Source organism: Strigops habroptila, chromosome 14 (assembly GCF_004027225.2).
Source record: "Strigops habroptila isolate Jane chromosome 14, bStrHab1.2.pri, whole genome shotgun sequence".
NCBI lineage: Eukaryota > Metazoa > Chordata > Aves > Psittaciformes > Psittacidae > Strigops > Strigops habroptila.
This window is the reverse complement of record NC_044290.2, coordinates 9,046,430-9,060,721: the sequence shown is the minus strand read 5'-3', so window position 1 is coordinate 9,060,721 and position 14,292 is coordinate 9,046,430. Positions and strand designations below refer to the sequence as shown.

Here is a 14,292-nt window from a genome sequence, read left to right as displayed (position 1 = left end):
CAATTCTTTCTCGCAGGATCCTTCCTCTCCAGCTCCACCTCCCGGCACCGCTGCGGTGAAGCACGGATGGAAATTTCCACTGCTGCTGGGGGCGGTACCGCTGTAACGCGCTGGCCTCAGCCCCGCTTGCAGACCCCATACAGTGCTTTGGGCGCCCTAAAGCAACCTGGAGCCGTCCCCGCGAGCTCTGCACGGGCTTTGCCCCCAGAAGTGTCCCTGTACCGCCGCCATGGCGCGGGTAGAGCCGGGCCCCCCATTCTACACCACGGGCTGGTGCCGGCGCTCCCCCCCCCACAGCGGAGCCGAGGGGGCGCCTGCGCGGCCGCCGTGTCCTCGCTCCGCTTCCTGCGCGCGCGGGCCGTGGCGCCTGCGCAGTGCGCGCGCCGCCATGAGGGAGAAGGCGGGCCGGGAAGATGGCGCTGAGCTGCCGCCGCGGCGGGCGGTTCTGCGGCCGCCCTCCCTTGGGCCGGGCCGTGCGCCGGCGGTGCCCGCCCGCCGCGGGGGTCGCGGGGCGGGTGGAGGCCGCGTCCTCGGCGCGGTTCTATGCGGCAGCGGTGGGTAGCGGCGGCGGCGGCCGCGGCCATGAGGTGAATGGGGAGGAGCTGCTGGAGGTGTGCTGGCGGCGGCACTTCCTGCGCGGCGGCGCGGAGCCGCGGCCGGCGCTGCCATGGCGGGCTTACCTCAGCGGCTGTCACCCGGGCTTCGGGCCGCTGGGCGTGGCGCTGCGCGGAAACCTGGTGTCCCAGTGGTGGGACTCGGCGCTGCCGTTCCGCGAGCAGGTGTTGGCGGTGGATGTCCCCCTGCACGGCCCGCCCGCCGCCGCCGCTCCGCAGGGCCTGCGGCTGCTGCGCTCTGAGGCGCTGAGCGAAGCCCTCCGGGGCAGGGGCTGTGGCCAGGAGCAGGGCGGCCCGTCGCTGGAACAAGTGCTGGGCGCCGCGGGGGTGCTCCGTGAGAGTCTGCTTCCCGGTAGGTCCCTCGTCCGTCACCGCACGCGTGGTTCTTGCTGCGAGTGAAGCAGCTGCGTTTAAGGGGAGTTTACGGTTGTGTCATTGCTGGGCAGGGTTCATCTCAGTGCTGTGGGCTTGTGTTCTTTCCTAGGATCTCAGCAGTATGAATGTGCTTTCCCTTGTAATGAGGCAAAAAGGCTCGTTAAAATGAGAGTTGTGAAAGTACTTGGAGGAATTGGGCTACAGACTGCTCAGCTCACCGCTGCGAAACATGACCGCTAGTGGGGCTGCACATAAGAACAGTGTGTGTGTTGTATGTGTTTGCTCTTAGTAGAATTAAATAATAAACGTTTTTCCTGCAGCTGCTGAACTTGGTGGTTTGTCTTTTGGCAGGTGCCTTGGCACAATATTCTAGCTGCTTAGAACTGGTGAACAGAAGACTGCCTTGTGGCCTTGCTCAAACTGGAGTGTGCTTTCACTCTGTTCCAGAGAGTGAACAACACAACAAAAGCCTTGCAAGGTACAGAACAAAAGGGATTAATCCTTTTCCAGCCTTAAACCAACTGTTTCACTTGTTTCACTCTTGAATTATTTTTGAATGCTGTTTCTTGCTTTTTCTCCTGTTATTTTTGAAGGAGTTAACTTGCTGACCTTGCTATTGTTTAAAGAATAGGCGAAAGGACCACGTCTTTGCTTGCATGGTTTAGTTCTCCCAGAACTACAGGACAGTGGCTGGATTACTGGTTACGCCAGAGGCTTCAATGGTGGAGAAAGGTAACGTCACCGGGGGGGGAATCTTGATTGGCTCCTCCCTATCTCAAAGAGAGGGAGAATAAACGCCCTGATCAGTTTTATGGTGTTATATTGCTAGCCTGGTTTTGTCTTTGAAGTACATGTATTTCTTGTGAGAAACTGAAGTACTATGTAAGTTTATGACAAGCCTGTGAAGTAGTTTATAACATGACTTGCAGAAAGGCAAATGTTTTGTGTTTGTAAGTGATTTGAGATCAAGATGCTGTCAAACAGCAAAGAGATTTGGGCTGTAACTTACAGAAATGTTGCTGAAAATTGCAGAGTTCAGCTTTCATTACAGACTGTTTTGTTGTGGTTTATACAGCCTGTGCAGCAGTGATCACCTCTTCTGTCTTTTCAGTTTGCGGTAGCCCCATCTAACTTCAGCAGCAGTGACTTTCAGGATGAAGAAGGAAGAAAAGGATTTAGTTTACATTACAGTTTTCCTTGGGGGACAGAAACAATAGAAACATTGAAGAACCTTGGAGATACTGAACTGTTACAGATGTATCCAGGAGATAGTTCAAAATTACTTGTAAGCTTTTATCTATTAAAAATCTTTTCTGATAAAGATGACAGTGTGTGAGAGAAATGGTTTCTTTGCTGGTCCAGTTGTAACAGCACTGCAATTGATACTCTGCAGTCAGACCTCCACTTTCAAAAGCAGATAAAATAGTGGTTTGGGGGTTATTTTGCAAGGAGTTAATTCATTGCAATTAGAAATGAGTTGTATTGACAGGACACTTGCCAATTGATTGTCCTTTATCTGTGAGTAGATATCAAGACTAAGTCAGTGTTAAATTTGCATCAAAAAGAACCTGTAAATGTGTTTTCTTTCTGTAGCTTCCATATATGTAGAAATATGTGAATTAGTGGATTATAAACACTGCAAACAGCTTTCTAGAAGTTACTGCACTCAGAAGGGGGAATGGACCAGAGGGAAACCTTTCCATTGAATTGGAGGGGGACAAACTTCTCCTGAATGGCAATGTTTGAAAAGCCAGGCTGAGCAGGTGGAACACGAGTAACTTGGTATTATACCAGTAAAATGCAACCTTCTGGTGACAGTACTGCCTGTCTCTCCTGGTTTTGAGTCTGTTTCCATGCAGAAATGGTTACACAGGGATTTCTTAATGTCGGGACGCATCCTTGTGGTCACTTGAAAGTAATCCTCAAACCTCCAAAAGAAAATGCAGAGTTTCAAGTGTCTTTGTCGTAGATTTAAATTGACAATCAGAGTGGCAGGACAAGGACATAATCCCACCCTGCTCCATCTCCTGCTTCCCCCAGTGTTACAGTCTTACCTGGTTACTGTTAGACTTTTAAGATGGCTAGTAACTTTTTAAAACCTGTGTCTGATTGTATTTTACATGTAGCAAAGGTGCTCAAGCTCAGCGCCTCCTTACACGTTTAAAGTAAGCAGAAGGTTTTTTGGGACAGTCTTTGAGGTATCGCTTTGTGGGTTTTTTCTCTTCAGGGCCGAGATGGAAGGAAGAATGTTATTCCCCACGTTCTGTCTGTGAGTGGAAATCTGGACCGAGGAGTGTTAGCGTATCTCTTTGATTCCCTTCAGCTAGCTGAGAATCCTTTAACAAAAAAGAAAATTGCACAGAGAAAGGTAACTTTCTGTAGAAAGTGTAAGGAAAGTTTAAGTACAAACCCCACAGACAGTGTGGTGAATTCAAGGATGGAAATACCTCCCTTTCCCACATCACATCTTCCCAAACAGTTACAGTCAGAACACTTCTGGTAGCAGTTGGCTGACCCGTGGGACTGCCTCTGCCGTCCTCACCCACAAAACCAACTTTTCTCTCATTGAGGTCACCTTTCCTGTTTCACCCTCTTTTCCTCTGATGAGTAGATAGGCCCTTGTCGTGCATGTGATGGTGTTAAGAGGAATTGGAATGATGCTGCTGTGGCCGGAAAGAGCAGTTTATCTCTTCCAGCAGCATTTGAAGGTTGCTGAGAAGAGCAGAAGTGGGTGGCAGGTGGTAGTGGGGCATTCCCCTGAGGATCATCACTTTTCCCACTTTTACTCTGATTCTCTGGCCTTCAGACAGTCTGATCTGTTAGGCTGGATGGTAACTGTCTGCTGGGCTGTCTGATTGCTCTGGCTCCATTAAAGATGATGGAGTTCTGCTAACAGAATTTCATGTCTTTGTGCCTCAGCCAAAATGGAGTAATTTCTGCCATGCTCACATAGCTGGCCTGTGTGCTACTTTAAATAAAACACAGCATGTGTCTAATCAGGATTTTGTGCTGTGAGAAAATTCAGGCATGTTTAGAACCTTAATTTCAGTGAAAAACTAGTACTATTTCCTAGTTCTGTGTAGAATGTCACACTAAACACATTTAGTAATCTGTTGCTTTTTGTAAAATTATTAGGTACTCAAGCTTCACCCTTGTTTAGCACCTCTTAAAGTGGCCTTGGATGTAGGAAAAGGTCCAACAACAGAGCTGAGACAGGTACGTTGTAAGAAAGTATTTTAATTTTGAGCATTGACTCTCCACATAACTTTCTGTTACAATCCAGACACTGTTCACACTGGGGAAAATCATGCTGCTGCTTTGGTTCATGGAGATTCGTGGTTGTGCAGGTTTCACAGTGCAGGTTGTGAGTTGTAGCCAAAGGAGTACTGTAAACAGTGGGTAGCAGATGACTTCCTTACATTAACGCGCTGCTTTTACTACTGTTAGAGAGTTGATATTTGTTCCATGCAAAATTAAGGAAAATAAATAACACAATCCCTCTCAGCTTCCTGATCTTTCAGGATTATCTTAATGTGTGGGTCACATCTTCAGAAGGATTATTTAAGTCTTTCTTTCAGTCAGTCATTAAACTGGTCCCCACAGAAGGTAGGGACCTTCCACTGGCATGGTTTTAGGTAGAAACAGAGATTTATTTGCTGGGCTGCTTTCTAATTTTGAGATTATTTCAGACAGAGAATTAACACCAGCTGGGAATGCTAACACCTCACATACTAGAGCTTTAATGGCTTCTTTGTTTAGGGTTTCAAGTCCTTACAGTTTATCTTTTAACTCTTGTTTTTCAATAAACACAGGTTTGTCAAGGATTGTTCAATGAACTGACAAAAAACAGAATTTCTGTGTGGCCGGGTTACCTTGAAACCGTGCAGGTATCTCTGGAACAGCTTTATACAAAGTAAGGAGAAATAGTCTTTTGTAAATTAAACTATGAAGGTCAAAGATGACTTTCTGTGGACTAGAGAAAATAAGCCTGTTTTCAGTAAGAAATCATTGAGTGCAGGGCTGAAGGCATGTATATGAATTTGGAATCAAGGAGTTTTATTGCAGAGAGCAACGTCAGTTCATTTTTAAAACTAAGTATAAGCCTTTCACATGTTATTATCATTTCTCTGGAACTGTGAAATGCCCTTTAGAGACTCTCCTGTTGAAAATAAACTTCTTGAGATGAGCCATAAGCTCGCAGGACGGTTTCCCACCCTCACGCCCCACTTTTGCATCTGAACTGGTTCTGCCTTTCATTCTTAAGTACTATTTCAAATAGCACCCTGCATCTAGTCTTGAGCTTCAAAGTTCTTCCAAATCTGGAACCATTAGCATATGTGATGAAATTATTTGTGGAGATAAATCTGCAATTCCATTTCAGGGCATCATATGAGAGTTGTTGATCAGGAGTGAACTTTGAGCATATTGATGAATGTTTTTTCCTGAGCGAAAATAAATACAACTCTTTGCTCATGTGCAGTAGTCTTCAAAGTAAGTCAGAAAGATATATTCTGCTTTTACAAAAATACTCTTGTAATAGGTCACTAAATAACATTATTTTTATGTACTAAAGTAAATAATTTAAAGAAGGGTAGTCAGGAAAGCAAGGAAGGGCAGCAGGAGGCTGGTGTCTTCATCCTGGACTTAGTGCAGTATTGCAGAAATAAATATTTACAGATGATGGTCATTTGTATATAACTTATCTGAATCTTTCATACACCAGAAGCAGTAACAGGAGCGCTCTTTTCTCTGCAGGTATGACGAGATGAGTGTTCTCTTCACGATCTTGATAACTGATGCCACTCTAGAGAACGGAGTGGTCCAGCTGAGAAGCAGAGATACAACCATGAAGGAAATGATGCATATTTCTAGGCTGACGGACTTTTTAACTAAGTATGTAACATCAGCCAAAAATGTATAAACTTAAATGTGTTGAATAAAGGGAATTTCTTAAACATCTGTGCCTGAACTGGCTCCTACAGTGTCATGGACCTGTAAAACTTGGCAGTGCATCTCTTCTATCAACTCTAGACCATCTGGGTCTTCCAGGTTACCTTGAGAAGAGACAAACTTGTCCCTCATTAGCAGGGCTAACTGTATTCTCTTTCTTATGTTCAGTTTTACTATCTTATTGAAAATACTCCATCCTAACCTAAAAATTAATCTTTCATCTATGTATTGCTGTCACAATTATATTCTCTGCTGGAAAATGGTATTTTATAAAACAGACTTCCAAATCCTAGATGTCTTAATAACATCAGTAAGTATCTTTGTACTGTCTAGTTTTAGGAATGTATTTTAATCACTTGACATCGGTTCCTCAGCATTTAAGCTACTTCATCTTGCCCTTGATAAACATCAAAACCAGAAATACATTATCAAGAGTAACAGGGGAAATAGAAATAAATTGTAAACAGTTTTTGACAAGCACCTTTTTGTGGACAAAAAATGTCTGTACATAAGAAATGGTGGAAAAAGATTAATCTGTCATCGTATCTGTACGGGAGTGTTGTAGTTAGGTACAAGGGTTTGCATAGATACGAAATGGAGTGATTCTGATCTTCAGTAATTTCCTATGCATGTACAGCTTAAGTCACTTTAATAAAGTGCTTTAAGGTGTATGCAACAAGGTATGTGGCCACTGGTGGTCATCAATGCCATGAAACACAAGAACTTGCCTTAAGTTTCTTCTATTGACATGGTGCTCATTTAACTATAAATGGGTTATTTGTAACAATTTTGCCAGATAAAATGCAAGGTTAGAGGTTAGCATAGTATGGATCTGTGGCTTACTGAACTTGTGGAGTTCTATGTAAACTGGATATAGAACAACATTAAAACAACCCAGAAACATCTATGAAACAGCCTGTTGCAGGATGCAGAATTTGTTTTGGAATTAGCTGTCCCAAAAATTAATCTTGGCAGCCTTTGCCTACTCTAAGAGCTGAAGTAATGTTGAACTGAGAAACTGCCATCCTTGCTGCTAGGTAACAGCAGGTACAGAGGCCAAATATGGCCTCTGCTGTGTGCCTAAGAGGAGAATGCACTTGGGATATATATAGATATATATATTAAATACTTAACTAGAGCCTTTTGATTATCTTACATTTTCATACAATCCAGTTTCTACTGCAAGAGAATTATTACATGTACAGAACTTGGGTCTGGGTGAACACTTTATATCATTTATTCCTTTTCGGTTATTCATCAGATACACGTAATGCCAGACTATATCTTGTGTCCAGCAGTATCTTATCTGACAGTGATTGCATTGTGTTGGTTTGGGTTTATGGTGCTATTTGGGCAATAAGCTACTGTTTGTCTGATGGGATTGTTATTTGGCTCGTTGTTAATTCCAGTTTTTATCTGTTTGTTTTCTGCTTGTTCGTTTACGTTGAAGTCCTTAGAGGTGATGACTTTGGGGTGTTGGTTGCTAGTAGAGAGCAAGCTATATTGTCTGTACCAAATGATTAGGCCAGGAAACTAGTATCTTAGCACCATCTCTTTCTGTGCGGACTTGGTGATACTTAGCACACCTGGGGCCTGAAAGATTATTTTAAACTACATGATTAAATTAATCACAAAAGAGATCTTACCTTGTACTCAGTCTCTGATGAAGACCTTTGAATACATTGTAGCACATGCCCTCTTGTCTGCTAAAAGCCGAATAACAGAGTTCTTAATTGATTTTTTTGGTACAGATACACAGCAGAAGAATTAATATTCATTCCATCAGTAGCTTGGTCACTACGAACATCCCCTGTGTGGTTTCATAACAGGGCTGTTGAATTTTTAGGATTAGGATGGTGATAGCCTTTTTGTTTGGGGTTTGCTTTTTTCTCCCCTCAGAAGAAACTTAGTTACCTTAATTTCTCCATAGGAAGTAAGCAATTCAGAATGTGACTGCTACTGGGTAAACCCTGCCTCCCCCCAGCAAAATACCAATATTATTGCTTGAGGTTTTCACCTTTTTCATCTTCTCTTCTTATAACAGAAAAGTTGATGTATTCTTCTTCTGGTTTAACAGGCACTGGATTAAAGATGATAAACAGCAGTTAACTCAGCTATAAGAGACTGACCAGGCTTTCTGTTTTTAAATAATCTTGAAACAAAGCAGTAAGATTCTGTATTAAGTATAAAGCTGCCAAGATTTCTGCATCGTTCATGGGCCTTATCAGAGCTCCTGTCACTGTCCTTGCAGGCTGTGTGGATAGAATGCCGATGGGTATCTCGCATGAGCAGCTGCACTGAGCTAGCACAGCAGAGCAGCTGGAGTTCTACCTGTCTACTCATGAACAGGAAGGCAGATTTCTTTGGTGAGAATGATTCCCTTTTTGATATTTAGAAACAGGAAACATGAGACCTTTGCTGTTGGTTTGCTGGTGGGGAGTTCTTTTTCCCTTGAAATACTGACACATTCACGTGTATCTTAAATGTATAAAACTACAGCTTAATAGCATTGTGGCTTTCATGTAATGTCTTCATTATTGTGTATTTTCTGCAACTGAAGTAGTACAATCTCTTAACATTGGTCAGTTGCTTTGGTGTCTAACATTACTTCATAATTTCAGTTTGAACTAACACTGGCTCTTGTCAAAGTTGAGAAACATGGAATGAAGAATTTTTGTGTACTGAGCAATTCTGAACAGAATGCAGGAGATACAGTAAGGTTTATTTTGCTACAACTGGCATACAGGCCACTTTTGTCTCTTAGTAAATGGGCATTGCACCTCTGATCTACTTACTTACTTTTAATTTTCTTTTCCTCTGTAATGGCTATTTGAACCCTCACCATGAGTTGCTAAATGCAATTCTTCTGGGTTTTTTTACTTCTGTTTACAGTAGATTTATATATAAAACTTCCGTTCATTTGAGCAGTTGTGGTTTTGGCTGCGTGGCTGACAGACAGGTGGTGCCAAATACAGACCCTGTGTGACTTCAAATAATGCCTCTGCCAGGCAGGGACAGCAGGAGAATTATCTCACTCCCTGAGGGGTAGTAGGTGTCTCCTTCCACTGTTTTTGCAGTATCTGAAGAAATTTGCCCATGCTAGCTACAAATAGTATAATAGCATTCTTCAGCCAGAGTCCAACAATTAAGTTTCATGACCGCTTAGGAGTGACATGAACTTACCAATCTCTGAGTATATGACCTCGTCTTCAGGCTCTTCTACATTTGGTGTTGAAGTAAAGCCAGTTGAGGATCTAGTACACTTAAATTTTTCTGCAGATTGGAGAAGAAAAAAACGCACATGCCTATATATGTATATCAGATTTTCTCAGAGGGAAATAAACAGCCCCATGATATTTTTTGGTTCCTAGATAATGCTATTTTCATGATAAAAATTACTCCTTAACCAAGGGTATTTTAATAGTATTTCCTTTCTTTACTAAGAACAATGAGGTCAATTCCTTCCAGTGTTTATGTGTGTTAAATTAGATGTTGTTTTGCTTCCCCCATCCCAGACTTGCCATCTAAAACATAGCTCAGAGGTTTTGCCTTATCAATGTCTTGTTACATTGCCTGTGCTGGTTAAGACAACATCCTAAAATTCCAAAAGCTTAACTCTACTTGTAACGTGATGTTTATGCACTAAAATATATTGACAACATAAATGAGCTCCCCTGGAAAATGACACAGACATTCAAATAACTCACTTGCTTTATATGAAGGAATTATGAAAAATGGAATTGCCAGAGCAAGTCCTATTACGAACAGTAGCAGGATCAGCCCAAGAGAAATTATCAGGGGCTGAGAAAATCTTCTCTCTTCTGCCAAAAAGAAAAGAAATAAAAAGGTGTTTATGCTTTCATATTCTAAGTACTTTCTGTAAATTAAAATCAACACTTTGCATTTCTTTCAGCTTTTGGATTAACTGTGGTTAATCTCCAGTAGAGTCCCAAGTGCACGCTGCCACAGCAGAAGGAAAGGACCTTGCTGGTGCCAGTAGACTCTTTCATAGGACCAGAGAAAAAATGAAACTGGACTGTCCCCAGGGCAGGCCAGGGGTTTCCTGTAAAGGTGAATCTTCTACAGTCATCCTTCATGGTCACTTCAAATTCTACTGCTGTCTCAGCTGCACGGAATTGTGTCTTTTTGCATTAATTTTAAAAACCTTATTTTTCATTCTAAAAAATTGTATTTCGAACATTAAACAAAATTTCTGGCTAAAAAACTTGCATTGTTACATGAATTTTGAGTGGCCCCTGTTTACCGACAGTAGCAAACTGTTTCACATGTGCCTACCTGCTAATGTGAAGTTGAAACCGTTGCTGTATTTTGCACTTCTGCGAAAACCATTTTCAGCTCTACATTTATAGGTTCCAAAGTCACTAGAGGAATTGATGAATAGAACAATCTCAGCTGCTTCCTTCTGCATCATCACCTGGGAAGAGATGCTTTGTGTTCCTTTGAAGAATATATATGTGATAGGAAGAGAGCCATTCTCCGAGAGACAAGACAGGGTCACGTTTTGGCCTTTCTTTGCTTGAGAGGTGGGTGAGCTCAGCACTGGTTTGGAAATGGGCTCTGTAAAAAGAAAACTGAAAAGACTGCATCATTGAGTACAGGACAAGCTCTAAAGCAAGGCTTGGAGTTAAGCAGCAACATTGGGAAATGAGATGGGTATGAAGGATGGGGGGCTTGGTGAGCCAGATGGGAATATGGGAATTGCACTGCCAACTCCTAAGACAGTAACAGCTGTCTGCAGTAAAGTTCAGCTCCGCAATCAAGGCAGGCACACACTGCAGTCCAAAACAATGCCTGCTGCAAGCAAAACCCTGGCTCCTGCTGCTGCAGATACATGGCTGTGTGCCCCTAAAATGAAATGTGCTGAGAAGGAATGCAGCAAGACATACCTAGAAAGGTGAAGCTGAGACTGTTGCTGTATTTTCCGCCACTGGTGTTGTTATTCTCAGCTTTGCATTTGTATTCACCCAGATCACTGGCAGAGTTGATAGTCAAGTTAAACAAACTGGGGGTCAGGTCTGGCCTATTTAAGGTGGATACCTTCTGATTATGTTTAAACAATGTGTATCTGACAGGTGGAGATCCAGAATCTGAGTTGCAGGAGAGGGTCACGTTCTGGTTCATCACTACATTCAAAGTCCCCTGAACAGGTTTGAGCCTGGGATTGGACAGCATCTCTGGAAAGAAGAAACTCCTGAGTGAGTTCACTGCACCATTCATCCAAGAAACTCAGATTTTCCCCAAAATATGATGAGGACCACTCTATACTCATTTCTGTTGAAATAGGGGGTTATAGGGTCTTTTTCATCCTTTGGTAGCAGGCAACACAGCTTTGTATTTTCCAAAATCAGTATGGAGCGTCAAACACCTGATGACAAATGCATGTCTTCATGCAAAAGAAAGCATATACATACAAAGCCAACACATGTATCCAGATGAACCAACAAAAATACTTTTGAACTACAGAAGGAATTAAAATAATACAAGTATAAAAGATAAACACAAATTTTATGGGATGTTAATTGTAGGAGAAAGTAACCCTATAGGGTAGTTGAGAGGTAGCATGTGAATCTGCAAGTGAAAGCAGTATTTCATTTGTGGCTGTATCAGGCAGAATTAACATTGTGTAAGTAGATTGAACTTTTGGATAGTAGCAGCAGGAGCCTTGATGGTCTATCGAATTAGTTTGCTTTTATGGTATTATACAAATAAATTTGTAATACAACCTTGTATTTTCACACAAAATAGTAATAAACTGGTAATGAATAAGATAAATGATGACACTTCTAGAGGGGGGAAAATATGTTTTAATTTTACATGAAGGTTTTGGACATTTTAAAATTCCCCCCCCATATTTTTTTAACAGTTAATTTCAGCCCACATCCCAAACCCAAAAAAGAGAAAACCTACCTTTGCTATTTACCATAGTTTTCTGAATCTGCTGAGACATTTGAACTAAGAGAAGGAAAGAAAGCTTTCAGTCAAGAAACAATAGTTCTTGTTTTGAAAGATTTGTAGTTTGTAAGACTTACGGAAGGAAAACAGCAGAATTATGAGAAAAAACATTTTCTTGATCCTGAGCAAGCCAGCTAGTGGAGTTACAGGCGCGAGATCTTTGCCGAGTGGCTCTAGGGGTTGAGGAAGTCCTAAATACGGAAATGGTGCTGATTTTTGCTGATTATGTAAAGACTTGTCATATTCCGCTTACATTTAGCTTATGGGAGACAGAGTAGTGGGTAGAAGCAGCTGTGGAGGGGGAAACAGCAGTTTGGGATAGAACTAAATGTTACACAGAGTTGTTGTAAGATGTAGCTGGCATAATGAGCAGTTTTCCATATGAGAGATGTGTGATAGAACCATGCTGCTATGGGGTGTACAAAACTATATAATTTTTCTAGCACTGCTCCTATAAGGGAGTGAGATCACTGATTCGTATCAAACAGCCACATGTTTGCTAGAGATAATGCAAGTGATCATACGGCTGAAACTAAGGGAGTTTCTGGTACTGGGTTTATTTTGGCAGCCATATAATTAACAAAAAAAAAAAAAAAAAGTCCAAAAAAAAAAAAGTCCAAAAAAGAGAGTATAAAATCTAGAGAAGTTTTGAGATGCTAATAAATATTTAGAGCTAGCCAGCTCATTAAAGGAATATTTTGGTCAAACTTCAAATATTTATTATTGAGGAAGTGAGAACTTGTACTAAAAGGTACAAATCTCATCACGAACTTGAGTTCAACACCAGTGCAGAAACAAATTTGATGGCTAATTTGATGAGCTAATCAGTAATACAAAGCTACATAATTACAAGTAGATGTTCTTGTCATCCTCGGGGCAAAGTAAATGTAATCTTTAGTTATACACGGCCAATGCCTTCTGAAGAGTGCTAGGCCCTGCTTTATATGAAGAAGTAACTACTTATACAGAGAATGCCTTGAAAGTGGTGGTGTGACCCTTATCTTATTTCTTTAGAGTTTATGAAAGTGACAAGACAAGGCTCTACAGAGTCTGTACTGCTGTGTCATACAAAATCCCTCTCAACGCCCGGCCTGTCGCAGCACTGCAGTTTCCTCACAGAATTTTACGCACAACTTTCCTCCTTTTTTTAAATTTTCCCCCAATCTTATTTTTGTTTGATTTAAGACAACCTCCACCCTCCCCTCGCAAACGTGTCCTATGTCGAAATGCCGCCAATTAACCGCAAGAGCGGAATGGGGTTGTTTTGCAGCTGGCAGGAAGCACGTGTAGAAATGCACATGAGGAGCAGAACCGGGAGCGTTTGCGCCTCTTCCTGTTGCGGGAAACAAACAAGCAAACACACACAAGAGCCCTCCCGACGCCGGCAGAGCCGGTGATGGCGGCGGGAGGGGTCCCCACCGTCCTGTCAGGCCATGGGAGGCCGCTGAGGGCAGTGGCGGGAAGCGCGCGCGCAGCCGCCCGCCGGTGCCTCAGCAGCGCCCCGGTTGTGCGGGCGGGCGGGAGCGGGCCGGGGCGGCTCGCACCGCACCCTGAGCCCGGTCCTCGGCCGGTGAAGCCGGCAGGGCTGTGGGCAGCCGGCTGCCGCACACGCGGCGGGCTGCGGAGAGTACGCGGAGCCATTAAATCGCCGGCGGCTTGTCGCTCCCGCCCTGTGAAGCCGCTGAGGGACAGATCGATGTCGCTCACCACAAGCGAGCGCTTTTCTTTTTGTGATAAGCTGGTTCATGTTGTGTGTGGGGATTGGTGAATTGTTACTGTGAGCTCTGAATTTGTACGTACTTTTTAAAAGAGAAAAGGTCAGTTGTCACCAAGACCGCTCCTTTACACCAGCTTTAAATGGCGCGTGTGCAGAGGGCTTGCTTGGTTCCCTTAGGGTGTGTGGCCTAGGGGGTATCTAGGGAACAAAAGTGCTGGTTCAAAGCACTGGTTCCTATTTGGGAAGTGAGGAGAGCTCTTCCAGAACTGTTTGTGCCTTTCTTGGCTCTTGGCTTTCTTGTTTTGGCCTCTGCTAAGCAACCCTGCTCTCTCTTCCCCTGGGTGGAGGTCCTGTAGTTCAGTGTGTCTTTGTCCTCAGTGTTTGTTTTGGTTTTTGCTTTGCTTGTTTTGTTTTCCCTGAAATTTGGCTTTAGTGTCTGAAATAGAAGGGAATATGTTTTCTTTGACACATTCCATCCATCTGAATTCTACATGTAGATTATGGGGAAGAGCTGTGTTTCATTTAACTGTCCAACACCTGGGATTAGCCGTTTCATCTGCTCAAATATCTGATTACTTTTTCACTTTTATAATTGCTTTGCAGAGCACTGATAGAGACACTTCCCATGTAAAAAGACTTTTTTAACTGTTATGGTAGGATTTG

The 14,292-nt window shown here is 42.9% G+C and overlaps 3 protein-coding genes across 6 annotated transcripts in view; 2 read left to right on the top strand and 1 right to left on the bottom strand.

Moving 5' to 3' along the window:
* Positions 1-373: 373 nt before the first annotated feature.
* On the top strand, positions 374-10,010 carry POLG2 (DNA polymerase gamma 2, accessory subunit). Of its 3 annotated transcripts, XM_030506325.1 has the most exons (9): positions 377-966; positions 1,341-1,467; positions 1,616-1,721; positions 2,101-2,274; positions 3,217-3,357; positions 4,125-4,205; positions 4,802-4,902; positions 5,745-5,882; positions 8,191-10,010. In XM_030506325.1, exons 1-9 carry the CDS (start codon positions 414-416, stop codon positions 8,201-8,203), a joined length of 1,434 nt encoding a protein of 477 aa, XP_030362185.1. In that variant the 5' UTR covers positions 377-413; the 3' UTR covers positions 8,204-10,010. The 3 variants fall into 3 exon arrangements, with proteins under 3 accessions (XP_030362184.1, XP_030362185.1, XP_030362186.1); XM_030506324.1 differs by lacking the exon at positions 8,191-10,010 and having other exon boundaries at positions 374-966; positions 5,745-7,473; XM_030506326.1 differs by lacking the exons at positions 4,802-4,902; positions 8,191-10,010 and having other exon boundaries at positions 5,745-5,829.
* On the bottom strand, positions 4,207-11,726 carry MILR1 (mast cell immunoglobulin like receptor 1). Its single transcript, XM_030506327.1, has 6 exons — positions 10,847-11,726; positions 10,236-10,517; positions 9,647-9,760; positions 9,123-9,212; positions 7,957-8,019; positions 4,207-7,645 (listed from the first exon to the last, which is right to left on the bottom strand). Exons 1-6 carry the CDS (start codon positions 11,175-11,177, stop codon positions 7,593-7,595), a joined length of 933 nt encoding a protein of 310 aa, XP_030362187.1. The 5' UTR covers positions 11,178-11,726; the 3' UTR covers positions 4,207-7,592.
* Positions 11,070-14,292, top strand: part of PECAM1 (platelet and endothelial cell adhesion molecule 1) — a 38,381-nt gene continuing 35,158 nt past the window's right edge. For both annotated transcript variants that reach the window (XM_030506320.1, XM_030506316.1), the window contains exon 1: positions 11,070-11,155. The gene's annotated coding sequence lies outside the window, so the exon portion shown is untranslated. The remainder of the gene's footprint in view (positions 11,156-14,292) is intronic.

Excerpts from the sequence above, each read along its gene's own strand:
- MILR1 (XM_030506327.1), bottom strand. The coding sequence starts at position 11,177 with ATGAATGGTGCAGTGAACTCACTCAGGAGTTTCTTCTTTCCAGAGATG. Across the intron at positions 10,518-10,846 it reads TCTCAGCTTCACCTTTCTAG|AGCCCATTTCCAAACCAGTG; the intron begins GTATGTCTTGCT and ends TTCTTTTTACAG. Across the intron at positions 7,646-7,956 it reads AAGAAGAGAAGATGAAAAAG|CAGACAAGAGGGCATGTGCT; the intron begins GTGAAAACCTCA and ends TTCGGCTTTTAG.
- POLG2 (XM_030506324.1), top strand. The coding sequence starts at position 414 with ATGGCGCTGAGCTGCCGCCGCGGCGGGCGGTTCTGCGGCCGCCCTCCC. Across the intron at positions 3,358-4,124 it reads AGAAAATTGCACAGAGAAAG|GTACTCAAGCTTCACCCTTG; the intron begins GTAACTTTCTGT and ends TAAAATTATTAG. Across the intron at positions 4,903-5,744 it reads CTGGAACAGCTTTATACAAA|GTATGACGAGATGAGTGTTC; the intron begins GTAAGGAGAAAT and ends TTTTCTCTGCAG.